The following is a 19,736-nucleotide window of genomic DNA, read 5'->3' as shown; positions in this document are numbered from 1 at the left end:
GTTACGTTGCGCTGTAAAACGTGGGCTCTATAAATTGGCACGATCGCAGTGGTTGCGTTTCAGAGAAACCGCGAACAGAAAAAAATCCGAGAAAACAGAGCAACGCAGAGCAATAGTCCATGGGTGTTAACTCGAACAGAGTCGAACACTTCGACAACCGCGAAGCCGCCACCCTCAGAATCCAAACCCAGACACCGTCGTTTGAAATCCATGCAGTGCAATTGCCACCACAACGAACAACACTCCACAAACTCCGGCACAGAGTCTCCGAAATCTTCTTCCCCGACGACCCTCTCCACCGTTTCAAGAACCAAACTTCCTTCAAAAAGTTCATCCTCGCACTTCAGTATCTCTTCCCCATTTTCCAATGGGCTCCAAACTACAACCTCACCCTTCTCCGCTCTGATCTCATCTCTGGTCTCACCATTGCCAGCCTCGCCATTCCTCAGGTCTCGCAACGCGCTTCCCTGTTTTTCGTCACTAATTTCTTTTTCTTCCCTTCAAACGTTTAACTTTTTATAATCGACATCATCCTGACGTGTCTGAGTATTTTAACGTTGTTGTCTCTTTGCAGGGGATCAGTTATGCCAAGCTTGCAAACTTGCCCCCCATTATTGGATTATGTTAGTATTTTTCTTCTCTCTTTATTAAAATGCAATGTTTTTTGTTTTCGGATTGTTGTAAAGTGTTTTGATATCGTGGGAAAAGTAACGGTTGAAATGGCTTGAGCGTGTTGCAGATTCAAGTTTTGTGCCTCCATTGATATACTCGCTGCTTGGAAGTTCTAAACATCTGGGTGTGGGACCTGTTTCGATCGCGTCTTTGGTTATGGGATCAATGTTAAGTGAGAAAGTTTCTTTTTCACAAGACCCTAGTCTGTATCTTGGACTGGCTTTCACCGCCACTTTCTTTGCTGGTGTGTTCCAAGCTTCTCTGGGTATTCTAAGGTACTGATTCAAAACATGAAAAATTCAGTTCTTTTTTTTATGAAATCAAGAATTCATGGTGGCTTGTTGCAGTAGGTTCCTGTAACTGTTTGGTGAGTGATTTTCTGATTAAAATAAACACTGATTTTGTTGTGTTTACTTGTGCTACGACAGGTTAGGGTTCGTAATTGATTTTCTGTCGAAGGCGACGCTGGTTGGATTCACCGGCGGTGCCGCCATTATCGTGTCACTGCAGCAGCTGAAAGGTTTGCTTGGAATCGTGCACTTTACAAGCAAGATGCAAATAGTTCCCGTCATGGTCTCTGTTTTCCAACAAAGACATGAGGTACACTAACACCAACAACACCATCACCATCGAATTTAATTGCCGTTTATTTTAAGATTCCAATAAAATATTTTTTAATTAGAAAAAAATTAAACTATTATTCTAAATAACACACTAATCTCTTATATATATATAGCTTTAAGTATAAGCTTATCTTTTAATGAAATAATACTTCTACTTCTCCTCATTTCTAAAAGCTGTAAAAATATCTAAACATCTGTTGAAAGTTTAGAAAATGTATAAACTTCATTTTATTAAAAAAAATCATGTAAATAAGATGATTTTTTTATATTTTTAGTCTTTAAAAGATAAGATTATTATGAATATTTTTAATTTGAAATTATCATTTTAAGTTTTATCCTTTAAAAATTCAAGGTAAGAAGAGGTGACTTGATGCTTTGGGAATTTGACACGTGTAAACCTTTGAACCTTATGTCGCAATTTCCTTTTTCTTTTTCATTCACCTACAAACTAGAAGCATGTGTTGTGAAACTGAAAGATTGAAAAGTTTTTCTTTAATTTCTCTGAAAAAATTGTATTTATCTAAATTTAAAGAGATGATATTAGCCCATTTTTTTTTTACATTATAAAAAAATTTAGCTTGAATAGAGCAGATGTGTAAGGTTTTAAATTTTGAAACAAACAGACATGTAACTTGATGTTGAACTTAAATTAAATATTAATTTTTTAAATGAAAATTGATTTCTAAATTAAATTAAATAATTTATCATCTTTCAAACGGTGCCCTTAGACTTCATATCATTTTTTTTATTTTTGAAATGCGAATAATTTTCTAGATACTGCTGTCTCAAAAGCTACATAAAAAAGAAAATAATTAACTCTTCAGCACCACACAACTCTTTCAAACATTCTCATCGAACTTATTCTTTTTATAAGAATTTAGACTATCATTGTACAACAAGATTTTTAAGCCAAGGATACCTATTTTCAAAATATGTTTTCTTTGAGCATTGTATAGGGAATCACATTCCAAAACGAAAAAACAAAACAAAAAAAGTTTTTGGAGAATCACAAAAAGCAAAAAAATCAGATTTTTTTATGTTCTTCCATTCAATAACTGCGAATTAAGAACTGGATCACTTTTAAACGAAAGATACTTGTCACACATATGGAAGTGCAAGTGCAAACTTAAACAAATGCATGTTCTCTAACATTTTTCAGCAACTTTGCAGTGGTCATGGCAAACCATTCTTTTGGGATTCGGCTTCTTGACATTCCTGATGACCACAAGGCACATTGTAAATTTTTCTATCTTCCACAAAAGCATTTATATAGCCTAAGTCATTTTGCTTTGACTTTGTTTTTACCCCTAAGATCTGACAGTTCTTACTCATTGCAACAGAGCTTGAGGAAACCAAAACTCTTCTGGGTTTCAGCCGCTGCACCATTGGCATCAGTTATTCTGTCAACCATTTTAGTCTTTCTTCTGAGAAACAAGACTCATCAGATTTCAATTGTAAGATAGATACTTGATCGTTCAGAGATGTATTCAAATACAACTTCTTTTTCTAATAGCTACTATTGTATTTATTCTCTGGTAGATTGGACACTTACCAAAGGGACTTAATCCACCTTCATCAAACATGTTATACTTCAGTGGTCCTCACTTGGCTCTTGCTATCAAAACTGGCATTATCACTGGAATCTTATCTCTAACTGTAAGTTCTCTACTGGTCACGAAAAATCTATGATTTTGCATCCTCATATTGGACATAACTACATGTTTAGAGACGTTAATGTATGTTGGTCTATCGAGGAAGATGTTAATGTTGTGTCTATTGAGGAAGAGATTTTCTCAAAAGACACAATACCAATAAGATTTTTAGTCTAACCACGTATAGGATTTGACACAGAGTTCTATTTTCTCATTTTTATCCGATTTGAAATTTGGTTTCACACCTAAAGATTTAGGCTTTGTTCACTTGAATGGATTTGGGAGAGAGTTATTGAGGAGATTTTAGAGGATTTGAAGGTAAATTTTTTTATTGTTTATTTGAGTGGATTTGGAGGTAAATGAAAATAGATTTAAAAGTAAAGTTTGTGAGAATTAGTATAAGATTTGATTGATGTGACGGATTAGAAAAATTTACTTCTAAATTCACTCTCACTTACCTCTAAATCCACTCAAATAAACAACAAAAAAATTTACTTTCAAATCCTCTCAATCACTCTCCTCCAAATCCGTGAACTAAGCCTTAATGTTGGGTTTATCGAGGAGGAAGTTTAATGGAGAGACACAATACTAATGAAATCTGAATCTAACCACATAAAGGGTTGACATCACTCTTTTATCCAAAATCTTAAGACAATGGGTTAATGGTCTTTCATGCTTGTTCAACTGTTAATATATCATATTATGTAGTTTCATTTAACTGTCACGCTTATTCTACCAAATTGTTTATATCTCAGGAAGGAATTGCAGTAGGTAGAACATTTGCATCACTTAAGAACTACCAGGTGGATGGAAACAAAGAAATGATGGCTATTGGTCTAATGAACGTAGCTGGCTCTTGTTCTTCATGTTATGTCACAACAGGTAATGATTCTCCTCTAATATGACCAAATAACTAGTTACCTAAGAAGCAGAAATCTTATATGTGAAACATTCTTGCAGGATCTTTTTCTAGATCCGCTGTTAACTACAATGCCGGAGCACAGACAACAGTTTCAAATATAATCATGGCTGCGGCTGTTCTAGTTACCCTTCTGTTTCTCATGCCTCTCTTCTACTATACACCAAATGTTGTCTTAGCGGCCATTATCATCACTGCTGTGATCGGGCTATTAGATTATCAATCTGCGTATAAACTGTGGAAGGTTGACAAACTTGATTTCTTGGCATGTCTGTGCTCCTTTTTCGGGGTTCTGTTTATTTCAGTGCCTCTAGGCCTTGCTATAGCGGTAAGTTGATACTTCATTATTTTTTTTCCTGTTATTGCAAAGATAAAATATAATAGCATGATAATCTATGTAACTGACTTGGTCAAAATCTTCAGGTTGTCATATCAGTCATCAAGATCCTGCTTCATGTCACTCGACCAAACACTTTGGTTTTGGGAAATATACCAGGAACTCAAATATTCCACAACATAAACCAATACAAAGAAGCTTCAAGAATTCCTTCATTCCTCATTTTGGGTGTTGAGTCCCCAATCTATTTCGCTAACTCAACTTATCTTCAAGAAAGGTTGGTCATTGAGATTTCTATAGTTTCAATTCGTGAAGTTTTAGTAGGCTGCTTTTGAATCCATGATTCCTTATGATTTAGAGCTTATCCTGAAACAGGATACTGAGGTGGATTCGAGAAGAGGAAGAACATATAAAAGATAACGATGGAGCTGCATTGAAGTGCATGATTTTAGACATGACAGGTACATATTTCATTGGACCTACAACATTAGTTGTCTGAAGTTTGGTCACATTTTGACTCTAACAATGTTCTTTTCTCAGCTGTGACAGCCATAGACACAAGTGGGCTTGAGACTTTATGTGAACTTAAAAAGACGCTGGAGAAGAGATCACTTCAGGTACAGACGCTGATTTGCATGTCACAAACTCACAATGCCTAACATACTACGGATGTTTTATTGCTAACCTCTGCATTTTTGATTGCTCATGCAGCTTGTGTTGGCAAATCCTGTTGGAAATGTGGCGGAGAAATTGCACAAGTCAAAAATTTTGGAATCCTTTGGATTAAAAGGAGTGTATCTCACAGTGGGAGAAGCTGTGGCTGAAATTTCATCGATCTGGAAAGCTCAACCTTGATTTTCCATCGATGGTGTTCATGGAACCACAAGATAAACTCTAACTTTTAGTTTCTGTGGCGAATGCTTGTTAAATTTCGGAGAGTCTAATTTCTGTTAGTAGGAACCTTCAAAACAATATTTCCCCGTAAAAAAGAAAAAGGAGTTGCCATCAAAATCAAAGAACCTTTTGTTATTCCTTTTAGTTTCTGCTACTCAGCAATTTTGCTTCTTGTTAGAGGGAATGTATGATATGTAGACAATTTGAGTTCAATGTATGATAGATCATTGAAATCTCACAATCTGGGCAACAAATTCATGTCTTTTAAAAACGTTGATTAATATAAAGAAAATACTAAATTTTCAATGAAAAGAACTGGTGAATATCTATCAAAAAATCTACTTAGTTGTATCTATAGCTTCTTAATATTTCTTTAAAAATCCATTTATGGCAAATATTTGCAATAAGGAGGAAGATCCGTTGATGATCAAATTTTATTTTAATTGAAAGAATTTATTTCATTATTAATAGTTCTTTTTTAGAAAGAGGCAACAATACATCTCAAGATTTAACAACATTTTCAAGTAAAAAGGAACAAAATCTAAGACCAAAACTTGTAGCCTTTTTTCTATCTTATTACTCCGTCTAGGTTACTTTTATTAGTATTATTATTAAACGGTACAATATTTTCAAGAAAACATCAATAAATTCTATAATAGAGCATCACAAACAATATATTTTAAAGGAAAATACTTTCAAGAAAACAACTTCTCTAAATTTCAAAAAGAAGTGTTAAAAATTTCAAACGTTTTTTAATTAATAACCAAAGATCTATAAATAATACTATGAAAAAAAAACCGATAAAAACAATCAATAGTTTTGGAGCCTATTTTCCTTATAGAAAAGAAGTCGTCCAAACCATTTAAATACCAAAACATTTTTTTAAAAAGGTATAAAAAATAATGAGAGCTAGTAATATTATTTTAGAAAAATATATATGTATGTTTTTTCCCCCCTTGAAATCTAATATTTATTTATAATAAGGCATAAAACCATACCTTAATCTTTCCCACACTCTATATTAGAAGGTAACCGATCCTATATAATAGGAAAAGGGCTGTTGGTTTAAAAATAAAAATGATTTCAAATAATGTATTAAAAAAGAAAAAAATTACCAAAGAGTAACATTTATTGAAAAATCATTTAGAACTTTAGGTAACAAAAATAATCAATGAAAAAATGATTCTGCATCCGAATACTTTAATAGATATTTAAACAATTACAATTTCAGATACTAAAAGATTCATTTATTAAGATATTAGATTTCATGTATATCATTATGTATCCGTCATGGGTTATAATGCAGTACTTGATCTTCAAATTTATCTGATGAAACAATGAAAGGCAAACTAGACTAGTTAAAAGAAATCTCAATAACACAAGGTAATATGATTATGTTTAACTTTTAAGCAAAGGTAGAACTGTAGAAGGTAATGATAAAGAAGTAAAAAAATTGATGAGAAGCAGGGCCTGCTGTGGCCTCTTTCATCAACTCATCATCCACTGAACGTTACAATGCATATACATCATGTTCAAGAGTTACCAGAATGAAGAAAACTCTGCCTTTCCTAGAAATAACTCACTGAACCTAGAAATAACTCACTGAACCGTGAAATATGGTTCTTGAACACCACCACACTATAATTTGCATTGCAACCATGCATAGCACAAACAAATCCACATAGGTAGATATGTTTTGTATATAAAAATCAAAATTATTCAGTGTCTCTCATGAAAGTAAAGAGTGTTATTTGGACAAAAGCAGACCCGTGAGGAAGAGATCATGGTGGCTTGAGCCAGGAGAACTCTCTGCCGAGTCAGTCCCAGCTTTCTCCAATTCCTCCCTTACCAAAATTTCCTCTGATCCACACTCAAAACTGCAAAATGCTTTCCCACCCCTGCAAGATATACAGATAATATATTACAACTATTGCTTCTGTCTGGATTGAAGTAGTAGTAGCATAGTGAGATGTTTGGGACAAACCTGTATCTGTAGATTTCTTCCTCCCTCACTAATTTCTTATTACATGAGTAACAAAAGCTGAAAACATTGTCAGAATGGTAAGGGGATGATCCTTCTGAAAATGTAGGAACTTGAGAAGCTCTGAAAGCAGGTTCTTCCTTCATGCTGAACTCAGTGAAGTCATTGTTGTCACATTCCAAAACGCAGTCACCAAAAATATGTGTTCTCTTAGGGTTTGGACCATGAGAAATTATACAGGTATAATCCTCAGAAAGCTCTATCTCTCTTGCAGAGAGCGAGCCTAGACACCCTTTACTAAAATCAATGGATATTGGAAGAGAATTTGATTTAATATTCGAAGACTTATCTACCTGTGAGTTTCTGCTTGTCACAGAAGGCAAACTGGTTAATGTAGATTCATTCATTCCCAAATTGGAGTTTTCATTTCTGTTGATTAATGATGAAGGCCTAAAGGAACCAGGCACAGAAATCATGGTTCCATAGAAAGCTTTAGATTCCCAGTTGTCCATTTTCTTTCCAGAGACATTGTCAAAGTCTTGCAGTTCAGATTTGGGAGTTTTGGTTTCAGAAGGAAGTGAAATTACATAGTTTTTGGGCAAGGAATTAGATTTCAAATAAGGTGCAAGGAATTCATGGTTGTTTGAAAATTTAAGGATGCCAGTTTTCACCTGTGGTCCAAAAATGATACTTTTCCTCTGAAATTTACCAAGGATGTCATTGTTATGTTTAGTTTCATTAATCATGGAACTTATGATGCCAAGGCCTACTTTACTGTCATCAAACTGTTTCTTATGACCAGTTTGAAATGATGGTCTACAAGACTTGATACTAAAAGGGCTGCTAAGATTTGAGAAGAGTCTGCAGTCAAGAGGAGATGTAGGGCTCCAAACAGATTCAGAATCTGGCAACCCTTTAGCACCAAACCCCAACCTAGAACCAAAGGTATTGAAATTTGAGAAACTCATTTGTCTTAATGCATCACATGGTAAAGAGAAATTGGAAGAAGAATCAGCCATGAGATTAAAAGTCTTCCAAATATGAGCCTTTCCCTTCTTCCGCATTATCCTAGTAGTAGTACCCCATTCCTCTCAAAAGGAAGAAACCATCATTTCCCTTCTGCATCAAATTCAAAAAGCTAAAGAAACAGCAATGTATCAATTCCCAGACAACAGGAATCACGACCAAAGTTCACAACAACTCATCGCATACAAAAATTGCTAGTTTATTTAGCCATTCAAAGAACTTTTTCAGAGTACGGAGATAGATATTATCAGAGGAATGGAACTTTCAAATTTTGACACAGATTAGGAGTATAGTTCGTACAAAATATTAGTAAGTGGCTAAAAAGATAGCCACAAAAAGAAAAGAAATCCGCAAACAGTTGATATCAAGGTGAGTAGTCATTTCCATTCCAAATAAACGTGAAATTTGCTGCAGAAAGAGCGATACGAGAATCGAAATTTCCTGAAGTGGTAAATTTTGAATGGCAAATCTGCCGAGAATTTTAGCAACTTATCAAATAAAAGCTTCTCCAACAACATTCTCGATAACATAACACTTCGAAACAAATTAGGAACAAACAAATTAATGAACAACATTGATGATCGGATTTAGAAAATTGAAAAAAAAACTGTAACTCATACAATTTGGAAGTTGCGAGCCAAGAAAACAAGTCAGATACGCAGATGATACCTCATACAAACACATTAAAGTACAACTGATAAGAAGACAATAAAATATCCAGCTTGTGATTGCACAAGATCACTATTTTTCTTTTTAAAAGGAAAAAAAGTTCATCAAACGCTCAGAAATCAACAGTTAATAAGTTTATACAGAATCTGATTATCTCCCACGGCAAAGTCTAATCGAGCAATCCGAAAAAGCACGAAAAGGGTATCTGATTATTATAAAAAACAAAAACAAAAAATCATAAAGAACCTCTAAACATTGTTTAATGAACTCCGAAACCACTAAACATTTTGGAAACAAGAAGAAAATAAATCCCAGAGTGCATCGATTGGTGAGAAATGAAAGCAGAGAAATTTACCGTAAAGAAACCTACTTTTATTTAATCTGAGGGAAACCCAAATGCTGAAAACTTGCAGAGATGAACATCAGCAGCAAAGATCAAACCTTTTGTTTACACTTACGTAACCCTCTTCACATTCTTCTCTTTACACTTGATAAATTTTTTTTTTTTTAGTTTTCACCGTCTTCTTCCACCTACATCTTCATGCATCAAAGTCAGAGAGACAGTGAACTCACTGAGTCTTCCGATGTACGACACTCTCTCTCTTTCTCTTTCTCTTCTCACTCTCATCATTGAGAGCTACAATACAAAATACAAAAAATACACAAATACGTATTATCCCTGTACCGAGTATTGTATAAAATATATACACTGTCATTTTATTTTCTATATTTTATCTTTGTTTGTAATTCTTTTAAATTTTAATTATATGATATCCTTTAACTAGCTGTATGTTAAAAAAAAATCAAATAACCTGTTTAAATAGTGCTACTAATATTGTAATATAACATAATCAAGTAATATATTTAAAGTAAACTAAGATCTATAAAATAAAATATATAACATCAATCTGTTTGGAAAAAAATTATTAATTTCAAACCACTGCAAAATAAATAATACTTTTAAAAACTTAAAACTAAAATTCACATAAATTGTAAATATTAAAAACAACAAAAATAAATTTTACGAACAAAAAATATAAATATATAAATATAAAATCAAAACTTGCCTGTTCTACTTAAAGTAAAAACATATCTAACGTATATTTATATAAATTTCCCTTGTAAGTATTTATTATATAATTAAAACTATCACAGCTGTTTCTTGTTTTGTTCCAGATGACTATTAAAATTGTTAGTGAAGAAGTTGGACTCTAACATTATGTACACCTAAATTTCAGATTTTAATATTTAATATAATTTTATATTCGCAAAAATAATTTAGCTTTAATAATTAATCTAAAATAATTTCATATTTAGTTATATAATATAACTAACATAATCTTTTTATAACTTAGAATTAAATATATTTTTAACCTATCACACATTACATCAAATTAAAATTAGTTTTTTTTTTCCAAATTTTGACGTATTTTTCCAAATTTTGACGTATTTTCATATTAAACTTTGATGTGTTAAACAAAATTTTAAATTAATATTTAAAATACCATTTAACATGTAAAAAATTGATTGGATTAAAAAAGTTATACTCATTAAGCTTTTCTTTAAAATTTAGGACAAAAGATTAACAAAAGTGTGAAAGATAAACGAATTCAATTTTTTTATCTCACTCAACATTTAAAAATTAACATATTTAATCTTAAAAATAAATTTCATTATTCACACTAAATGAAAATTTAAAATATATACTTTTAATAATAAAATTTAACATATACGAAAAATGGTATGAAATATTATGATTTATTTACTAAATTAAATATATATTTCTTAAATTTTAAATAAAAATTGTATTTTATTTTTATCATAAATATTATATCAATTTTATCCATAAACTTTACAAATAAATGAATGTCGTCCACAACTATAATGATAATTTTCTTTATTATTGTAAAAATAGAAATGTGATTCTTACTTGTCTTTCATTTATATATTTTTGTGTCTTTATTGTTCAATAATTATTATAGAAGACAACGTGGTAAAATATTTTAAATTATACATTCATTCATAAAGATTGAAAATACAATTATATAAAATTTTTGACAAAACAAAACATTAGTCTCAATCTAAAATTTAGAAACTGAAAACAGCATTAATAATATATATATATATATATATATATATATATATATATATATATATATATATATATATATATATATATATATATATATATAATTATAATAAGGATAAATCTCTTTTTCTTTACATAATGTAAAATGAGTTGAAAATTTAGTATTTATTTACAATAAGTTTTTTTTTAAGTAAGTTTGTCGATTAGTCATACTCCTTTTTTATTTAAAAATAAAAATCTAAATAATTTTTAATTGTTAATATTTTTTATCAATAAGATAAAAATTACTATTATGGAAATAGATTGCATAAATTAATCTAGAAGGTAAATATCGTGAAACTAATAGAAAATACTTCAAATACTTATACACATTACTTGTAAGTATATAAGAAAATTACTTGCTTTATATTAATACGAATTCCTGATGGTTTGCAATATACACACAAAAAGAGAAAAAATTGAAAATGAAAAAACCACAATGTATAATCGATTATATTAAAAAAGATAAATAATTTTATTATAAATATTTCAATAATACTTTTATACGTAACATATAACATAATTTTAATACAAATGTTTATATCACAAATATTTCACTAATATTCATATCTTTAATTTTAATAATAATAATAATAATAATAGTAAATAATATATCCAAGTAATATTATCAATAGTGTTTTCTTTTTCTTTTTCACTCTTTTTTATTTAATCAAAGTAATTTTACCTTATCCAATTTTTACTTGTTTCCTTTTATCTTTCTTTACTTTTTGTTTTATTCCTTCTCTTCTTATTCTCTGTCAAAAAACCAAAACATTACTATGCAGTTCCTCCCCGATTCAATGTTTGGATGAGACAAATGAAATATATTACTAAATGTAAAATTTAATTTTACTCATAAATTAAAAAAATTTAAAAAAATAAAATGAGCAACGAAAATTAAAAAAATATGGATTATTTGAAAATATATCGAAAAATGATTTTAACGTGATAATGTGGTGTGATGAAAATTTCAAAATCACATGCTCAGAAAATACTGCAATTAATTGGTTTTAATTTAATTTTGAAAATAAAAAGACAACAGCGCGAAATTGGTTTGAATGATAAGTAAAATACATTTCAATTGTAGAATATTGATTTGAAAAGGATTTAAAATTTAGATTAACAGCACTAAGATTAAAATAAAAAAATGAAATAATGCTTTAATAAAAAATAAGAGAAAAGAAAGGCGACATTTTTCACATTTTATTTCTGTCAAATATTATTAGCTATGACCCTTTATATATATTTATCAAATACACAAATATTGGAAAGCTAATTTCATCATTTTTATTTTTAATATTATTTTTATAATTACTTTATTTTAATAATAAAAAATATTTTTATTTATTTTACTGTTTTTAAAATAAAACACTTTTAATTTTAAATTTTGAATGAAGTCATGTACGAAGCATGACGTGTTGGAAAGTGAATCGAGATTTTTGGTTTACAATGCGTCAAAATGTGATAGAAAAATAATACAAACTAAAATTAAATATAAAATGAATGTGTTAACCAGGGCACGCACCCGGCTCACGTTAGCAAAGAGCACCTTCTATCTCTGTGGAACTTGTGATGGTGCTTTGTCAATTGACAGTTTCTTTTCTTTCAGTCTGTTTGCAATTTCACACTTTTCATTTCCCTGAAATTTCGTTCTCTCAGGTATGAAACACCAATCACAATCTTCTCATGTTTGATGCTATTGCTTTTATCTCATGAAATTCAACGAGAATTGGATGCACATCTGCTTCAATTATTTTTCCTAAATTCTGTTTATTCCACACATACATGGAAGAAAGATAATTGTGAATAAATTCAGGGTCATGCAATTCATTTTAATTGGAATAGGATATTACACTGTACTCAAAGAGGGGTTGTTGAATGGTTGGTTGAGGGAGATAGAGAGAGAGATAGTTGTAGTTTTGTAGCTTTAGTTTCCTACCAAAATTCTGTTTCTGAATGGATGGCATTGAGGATGATGCGAGCTATCACCCTAACCCATATCGCATCATCAGTCAACAACGAGGTTATGGTTATCAGAATTCTCCATATTCCCTCCCTGTTAATACTGAATATGCCCATCATCATGATGAAGATGAAGAACAAGAACAGTTAGAAGGAGATGATGAGGTTGATCAAAGTAACAGCCTTCAGCTTCCCCAAAAGGATGGGGATGAAGAAAATGGCATAGATGGGGTTGGTGATGAAAACGAGGATGAGGAAGAGGAGGTAGAGGATGATAAGCAGATTGGTTATTATGCCATTAAGAGTGAAGATGATTTGGAGTGGCCTCCAAAGAAGCAAAAGCTGAAGAGTTTGATTTCAACCTATGAACTTGCTTCTCGTGTGTCAGCGCCATCAGCTGCAGCTCCAGTTCCTTCTGCTCCCAAACCATCTTCTGGGGGTAGGAATTCACTTACTGACTGGACTGAGCATGAGACGTTTGTTCTGCTCGATGCATGGGGTGATACGTTTCTTCAACTTGGAAGGAAGAGTCTTCGATGTGAGGAATGGCAGCAAGTATCGAAAATGGTAGCACAAGTTTCAAAAATTGAAAGGACGGATACTCAGTGTAGAAACCGCCTTGACACACTGAAGAAAAAATACAAGAAGGAGAAGGCTAAATTTCAAGAGAGTGATGGTGGAGATTGCAAATGGGTTTATTTTAAAAGAATGGATGAGCTAATGAGTTCACCCCCTCAACAAGTTGGTATCTCTTGTGGTTTGGACTCGGGAGATTATGTTTTTATGAACCGTGGAGTTTATTTGAATCAAGCTAATGGGTTGGATGAATTGAGGGATAGTCCTGAGAATGTGGAATCTACCGGTGAAGAAGGTTCAGATGGACTTCAACTTCAAGCAAAGAAAAGGAAAGGAAGGAGCAGTGGCGAAGCTTCTTCCTTCAGGTTGCTTGCTGATTCCATACAAAAATTCAGTAGGATATATGAAAAGATAGAAAATAATAAAAGGCAGCAGATGATGGAACTGGAAAAAATGAGAATGGATTTCCATAAGGAATTGGAAACACAGAAGAGGCAGATATTAGGGAATTTGCAGAGTGAGATATCAAAACTAGAGCAGAGAAATGATGAGAACGAAGATTCTGCTGAGAATGGTATGTGAAATATTATGCATTATAGTTGTCATTGCTGTGTAAGATATCATATTTGAAGCATTTTGACCCTTCTTTCCAGCAATACTGCATTGTACTACAATTAGAACCGGATGGCCCAACCATGACATTGTATCCATATTCAAAACTGTACTCAATGCCTGTCTGGTCTATTTCTTAACTTTTACATTTTTCAAATTCATGAATAATATTCGATGATATGAATTACCTACTAAACGAGTTGGCATTTTTTATTTATAGGTTTACCTCACATTAAAGAAAACATAGATTGTTCATTTATGATTATTTAACATGTTATCAATTACAGTTTATTCTGTATCAAATCTTGTAGAAGATATCGACAAATAGATTCGTTTCCAACTTTATTCCCAAGTTTAGATGAATAATGTTTCTGCAGTTTTATAATCCATGTGGTTTTCATGTCAAACCCTCAATCCATCACTGTAATGATCACGTGAAAAGGGTCAAGTTCCTTTAATTTGTAAGGGTCAACAATCTATTAGCCATAGAGTAAGGATTCTATATTCAGATCCATATTCAGATAACTTCATGTAGTTTTACATTGTTTCTTTTTATGACATAAATCTTTGTGAAATGTATGACATCAAATCACTCTACCATCCCCCAATAGTTCGAATTTAAATTGAAGAAAAAGTAATGTTTTGTTCGATAACTTTTTTTGGGATGGAGAAGTACATTGATATGTCTGGTTCCAGGTTTGACTTGAAGTAATTTTCAGCCCAAAAAATGGAGTGTTACACACAACCTTAAGGTCAAGCAAAGAGTCTTAGGTCTTAAATTTTAACTTATCCAAGAACATATGTCAAACCTATATAAGGTTTGACATATGCATACTGATACATTTTAGTTGGGGGCATCCTTTGGACAGGGAAAGGACATTAGAAAGCTACTATCAAATGAAAAAATAATTTGCTACATCGACAAAAACTTCTGTCCACCATTTCTTTGACAGGTAATGTGTGATAACTACTCAATTTGGACCATATGAAAGAAGTTACGATGAGAACATGACTTGCAAAGAAGAAAAATTGATTTGACCAAGTGACACGGACCACCTAACTTATGTCTGTTATGAAAAGAAAACCCAAACGGAAAGTTTAAAGAAAAGCATGCTCTGAAATATATAATTGACACACACATGTTCTGAAGATTATTGTATGGTTATAGTTCATCATAATACTTTTGGACCACCATTAATTTTATTTTACATGGACTCCATATACAATCAAATTATAATATATAACAGGTCTAAACCTGAGTTTATAACCAGTCTTATATGGTTAAAAGTGCAAATTCGGTCTTTTAGTATGATATGAGAGTTCATGTTACAGAGATTCACTTTTTGGCGTGGGAAGTTGTGTTGAATATCTACCATAACATAATATATAAAGTAAAGACAAATCCAGTAATTTAAAGAATTGCTGAGTTTATAAAGATATACATCTCATTTTTTTATTAGATGTTATTATTTCAATTTACTTTGTAGATTTTGTTTTTTCCAAGAGGCTCTCACTTCTCGCCTCAATTTGATCACCAGTGTCCTCTTAGTTGTTTTCATGGATTCCTCTGATTGACACTCATACACAGAAGTCGTAAAGAAAAAGGTCAAGTTGAACTACTTTTCTATATTTTTCATCCCTATTAAGAGTGAACATAAAGGGAAAGGAACCATAGCATTTCAAATCCAAGAGGGGAAAGGGTTTATAGCTGTCTTAAAAAGTTTATTATTATTCTCTTTCTCTCCCAACCAAGTCCTACCTCCACTGTTAGCCTTATAACCATGTGGCATGTTGTGCTAGCTTTTATTTGTAACAAGTTTGTACATGGATGTTATACCTTATTCTGGAAAATATGAAATTGGTGTTTTAGGCATTATTCAAGCCATCATTCAACTTCTTGAAAAAGGTTATCGTTTTTTTATTTTTATTGCTAACGAAGCTTAAATGTATATACAGAATAATCATGTTTCTCAGTGCTACTTATCTAAGCAAGTCGGAAGTTTCAACGTCATGGAATTTCTGTTCAACTTACGTGTTTTTCTCAAGTTTTGATAAGGTTAGACTGGAATGCAACTTTATAAAAGTTAACTCCTTACATGTTAATTTTCAAAATTTTTAAAAACATGTTAAAATGTTAATTTTAGTGAAGCACTAGATATTGATGCTGCAAAATACACCATTTTCATAAAGCTATTTGGTGTAACATTACGAGTACATTTGGTCAAATTTCTAGTTTTTTTTTAAATGAAAAGCTTATATAAACTAATTTTTATTTATAAAAAAGTAAATTTCATTTTTTTCTACGTCTTTCACTAATCAGAAAAACTCTAAATACGCTAAGGATGTAAGTCAGGATAACTTGTGTATGTTACTATTCTTAAGGCGGATAATAGAATAAGTGTTGATAACCAAAAAACAAAACTGTGTCCTTGCATATTTGTAAGCTCTAAATACAAGTTTAACACTCTACAACCGAAATTGTATTAAAAAGCTTCATCAACAGCACGCCTCCTCTGTACTAGAATTTTTTTCAACTTCAATATCATAACAAACCAAATAAGATGTTATATAGAAGCTGGAAAAAAAATGTCGTGTATCACTTGTTCACTGCTAACATAAACGTCATGGTTGCATTCTATTTATATATACCAAAAACAGAAAGTACAGTGAATATGATAGTTGCAAGAATATGGATAGAAACTGTGCAAATTTTTGTCAAATAAAGAATTAAGCAGAACTCAATTGTTCTTCAATTACCCACACAAAAAATATGTAAAATAATCTGTTGCTATTTGTATCATTACTCAATAAAATGACATGTAAATAAACTGTTTTTGGATGTGCTACTACTCAAAATAAAGAGTTACACTATCCATACAACAATTTCCTATAGCACGTTATAAACTACTTCTTTTTCTATTTATCTTCCATCCTTATCTCCCTATTGATGGTTAAAAGAATTGCAAGCCATTGTTTGATAAAAAAACTGACATATACAAAATTATTACAGCTTAAGAGGTCAGGGCAACTAATTAATGCAATAAAAAATTCCTTTTTCAGATTGAAATGGACTAACTTTCCAAGGTTTCTAAACAATATATAAGGGATTTTCTACAATATTGATTTTCTTCAGTGAATGTTCCAAACCACTTAACTTGAAAAAAATCCGTTCCTCACTTCAAAATCATTAATGCAATTCAAGGTTTGTTAATAATCGTTATCACTCAAAAAGGTGGTACCAGATGGCTCTTATGACTCCACCATTTTACAATCATCAACCTTACCGACTGCCTCGAGTATTGAAGAGTAGGTGATGAGGTCGTACTGAAATCCTTTTGAACTCATTTCTTGCATAAGTTTTGCAGCCTCTTCGAACAGACCTGCTCTGCTAAGACAACCAAGAACGGTGTTGTAAGAAACCCCATCTGGCTTAATAGTCGAGTTCTTCATTTTCGTAAACATTTCCAAAGCACGCTTTGGGCCACCAGTTCTAGCCAAGCCATTCAGGATAATATTATGAGAATTTATATCTGGGGTGCAACCATTTTCTTCCATAGTTCTAAACAAGGAGAAAGCTTCGTCCACCCTTTCAGCCCTTACCATTCCAGTCATGAGAGCATTATAAGCGTAAACATCAGGGGTGGATCCAAGTTTTTTCATCTCGTTAAAAAGATTGATAGCTTCATTGAGTCTCCCACATTTTCCAAAATGCTTAATCATTACAGCATACACACGAGCACTTGAACATCCACAGTTCTCCTTCAATTCCTGGAATAGCTCATTTGCAACATCATAGCGCTTTGCTACTCCGAGGGTGTTGATCAGGCTGCAGTAGGCAGCAGGACAAGGTGGAAAGCCTTTCTCATCCATTTCCTCGAGAAGCAACAACGCCTTCTCAACTCGATTTGTTTTGCAGAAACCATCAATGAGAATTGAATAAGTAAATGAGCTGGGGACTATTCCATCTTTCTTCAACCTCTCAAACCATGAAGAAGCTTCAGAAGGTGGTGCTTTGGCTTCGAATAAAGATTTGATGATGGTATTATATGTGACAACATTTGGAGCACAATTCAGCAATTTCATTTCATCAAAAAGCTTAATGGCATCTCTTAGACGATCAGATCTTCCCAAAATATTAATCAAATTGTTCATCAGAATGACATCAGGTTTACAACCATCTTTCAGCATCTTCTTGTATATCATGTAGGCTTCTTCAACCCTCCCAGACTTCCCCAGCCCTCTTATCAATTCTGTGTAAGTAAAGACAGTTGGGAGACACCGACTCACTCTCATCTCCTTGACCAGGCCCAATGCTTCTTCAACCCTACCCAACTTAAAGTATATTCCCATTAAAGTTGTATATATTTTCGCTGTGGGCTGCAGTCCATTTTCCTTCATCTCATCAAATAATCTAATGGCACAGTCATCACGATTTAGTTTAGCAAATGTTGATATAAGTGCACTGTATGTAACAGTGTCAGGGAAACAATGGCCTTCGCTGCACATTTCATTATACAACTCATGGACCTTTTCATGATGCCCCTCTTGCATCAGCATCAAGATGACAGAGTTGTAAGTGCTCGCTGTGGGTCTGCACTTGCGACCCTTGACCTGGTAAAAGACAGATAATGCCCTGTTAACCATCTTGGTCCTGCCCAAGATCTTCACGATTTCGGACAATTCAGCAGGACCCATTGCACATGAACCCTTAACCATGTCTTGTATTGCCTTCCAAAGTTCACCGAACATCCTATGTTCATCCAAGCAGCGAATCAATGCCATGTAAGTGGTCGAATCATGTTCAAAACCCCTCCTCTTCCCAGCCCACTTAAAAAACTGAGTCTTGACAATAACCTCAACATCTACCTTTAGAATCTCGCGAACCAAGCGAGCATCAACCTTCAGTTTCAGCACTTCCAAGGCCTTTTCTGCATCAGGTCCCCATTTAAATATTTTCAAAATCCTAATGAATCGCTCATCCAATGTCCGAGAATAAGGTTCCTTCCTCGACACATATCTTCCTGTCACGGGAACGCTACGGTGGTCTCCTTCATGGGAATTAGGCAACCGAAACATTTGAACAATTTCATTTTCTGCTAGTTTAATCAAAACCACCCAAAATCAGATATGGTCAAAAGTTGCATTGCCATAATTCAAATCAAACAAACTCAGAATTTACAAATAATAATATCAAACAAAGAGAATAAAAACAAACATCAATTCAGTTGAGTGAGCGAGTGAGTAGAACCTGTTTGCTTTAATCTCTGAGAGAAAGGAGGAAAAGTTGATATTCCCCTCCTCGTTGCAGCAATGGATCCACCAAGCATCGTTGGATTTTCTTCAGCTATACGCTTCGCCAAAAAAATTTGCTTACCTGAAGCTGCACGAATTTTTCTCTCATTTTATTTTCTGCGACAAAGCATGAACTGCAGAAGGGATGCTTCAAAATTCAATATTCAATCAATGAGATTCGTAACCCATGCATGATATTGGCAACCTTCTCTTTCTTCTTTTCAACATAAAGTAGAATTGTGTTGAACCTGTTCATTTATCAACGGTACAGATTCTCTTCTTCATTTTCTCAGTTTTCACACTTCGCACGGTAGACGAAAGAAAATAGCAGAAAGAACAAAGAAAAATAACTAATAAGGCCTGCTTTCATCAAGTGTTATGGGCTTCTTATAA

At 32.5% G+C, this 19,736-nt stretch overlaps 4 protein-coding genes across 6 annotated transcripts; 2 read left to right on the top strand and 2 right to left on the bottom strand.

The window, feature by feature from the left end:
* Positions 1-55: 55 nt before the first annotated feature.
* Positions 56-5,285, top strand: SULTR3;4 (sulfate transporter 3;4). Its single transcript, XM_047301936.2, has 13 exons — positions 56-449; positions 575-623; positions 740-947; positions 1,101-1,272; positions 2,466-2,531; positions 2,636-2,749; positions 2,835-2,951; positions 3,703-3,829; positions 3,908-4,194; positions 4,290-4,480; positions 4,579-4,664; positions 4,744-4,820; positions 4,915-5,285. Exons 1-13 carry the CDS (start codon positions 120-122, stop codon positions 5,056-5,058), a joined length of 1,968 nt encoding a protein of 655 aa, XP_047157892.2. The 5' UTR covers positions 56-119; the 3' UTR covers positions 5,059-5,285.
* A 1,182-nt stretch (positions 5,286-6,467) lies between these two features.
* Positions 6,468-9,418, bottom strand: LOC124828594 (FCS-Like Zinc finger 10). 3 transcript variants are annotated; one of them, XM_088092367.1, is made up of 3 exons: positions 9,129-9,418; positions 7,082-8,216; positions 6,468-6,995 (listed from the first exon to the last, which is right to left on the bottom strand). In XM_088092367.1, the coding sequence occupies exons 2-3, from the start codon at positions 8,140-8,142 to the stop codon at positions 6,845-6,847; spliced, it is 1,212 nt and encodes a 403-aa protein (XP_087948493.1). In that variant the 5' UTR covers positions 8,143-8,216; positions 9,129-9,418; the 3' UTR covers positions 6,468-6,844. The 3 variants fall into 3 exon arrangements, with proteins under 3 accessions (XP_087948493.1, XP_047157894.1, XP_047157893.1); XM_047301938.2 differs by having other exon boundaries at positions 7,082-8,197; positions 9,144-9,418; XM_047301937.2 differs by having other exon boundaries at positions 9,144-9,417.
* A 3,010-nt stretch (positions 9,419-12,428) lies between these two features.
* Positions 12,429-14,247, top strand: LOC124828595 (uncharacterized). Its single transcript, XM_088092286.1, has one exon. The coding sequence runs from the start codon at positions 12,858-12,860 to the stop codon at positions 14,019-14,021; it is 1,164 nt and encodes a 387-aa protein (XP_087948412.1). The 5' UTR covers positions 12,429-12,857; the 3' UTR covers positions 14,022-14,247.
* A 2,573-nt stretch (positions 14,248-16,820) lies between these two features.
* Positions 16,821-19,669, bottom strand: LOC124828596 (Pentatricopeptide repeat (PPR-like) superfamily protein). Its single transcript, XM_047301944.2, has 2 exons — positions 19,300-19,669; positions 16,821-19,144 (listed from the first exon to the last, which is right to left on the bottom strand). The coding sequence occupies exons 1-2, from the start codon at positions 19,376-19,378 to the stop codon at positions 17,301-17,303; spliced, it is 1,923 nt and encodes a 640-aa protein (XP_047157900.2). The 5' UTR covers positions 19,379-19,669; the 3' UTR covers positions 16,821-17,300.
* Positions 19,670-19,736: the final 67 nt, after the last annotated feature.

This window comes from Vigna umbellata, chromosome 6, assembly GCF_029865625.1.
Source record: "Vigna umbellata cultivar VRB3 chromosome 6, Vumbellata_1.0, whole genome shotgun sequence".
NCBI classification, from domain to species: Eukaryota; Viridiplantae; Streptophyta; class Magnoliopsida; order Fabales; family Fabaceae; genus Vigna; species Vigna umbellata.
This window is presented reverse-complemented; position numbering and strand designations above follow the sequence as displayed.

Excerpts from the sequence above, each read along its gene's own strand:
- LOC124828594 (XM_088092367.1), bottom strand. The coding sequence starts at position 8,142 with ATGCGGAAGAAGGGAAAGGCTCATATTTGGAAGACTTTTAATCTCATG. Across the intron at positions 6,996-7,081 it reads GAAGAAATCTACAGATACAG|GGGTGGGAAAGCATTTTGCA; the intron begins GTTTGTCCCAAA and ends TATATCTTGCAG.
- LOC124828596 (XM_047301944.2), bottom strand. The coding sequence starts at position 19,378 with ATGCTTGGTGGATCCATTGCTGCAACGAGGAGGGGAATATCAACTTTT. Across the intron at positions 19,145-19,299 it reads TCAGAGATTAAAGCAAACAG|AAAATGAAATTGTTCAAATG; the intron begins GTTCTACTCACT and ends TTAAACTAGCAG.
- LOC124828595 (XM_088092286.1), top strand. The coding sequence starts at position 12,858 with ATGGATGGCATTGAGGATGATGCGAGCTATCACCCTAACCCATATCGC.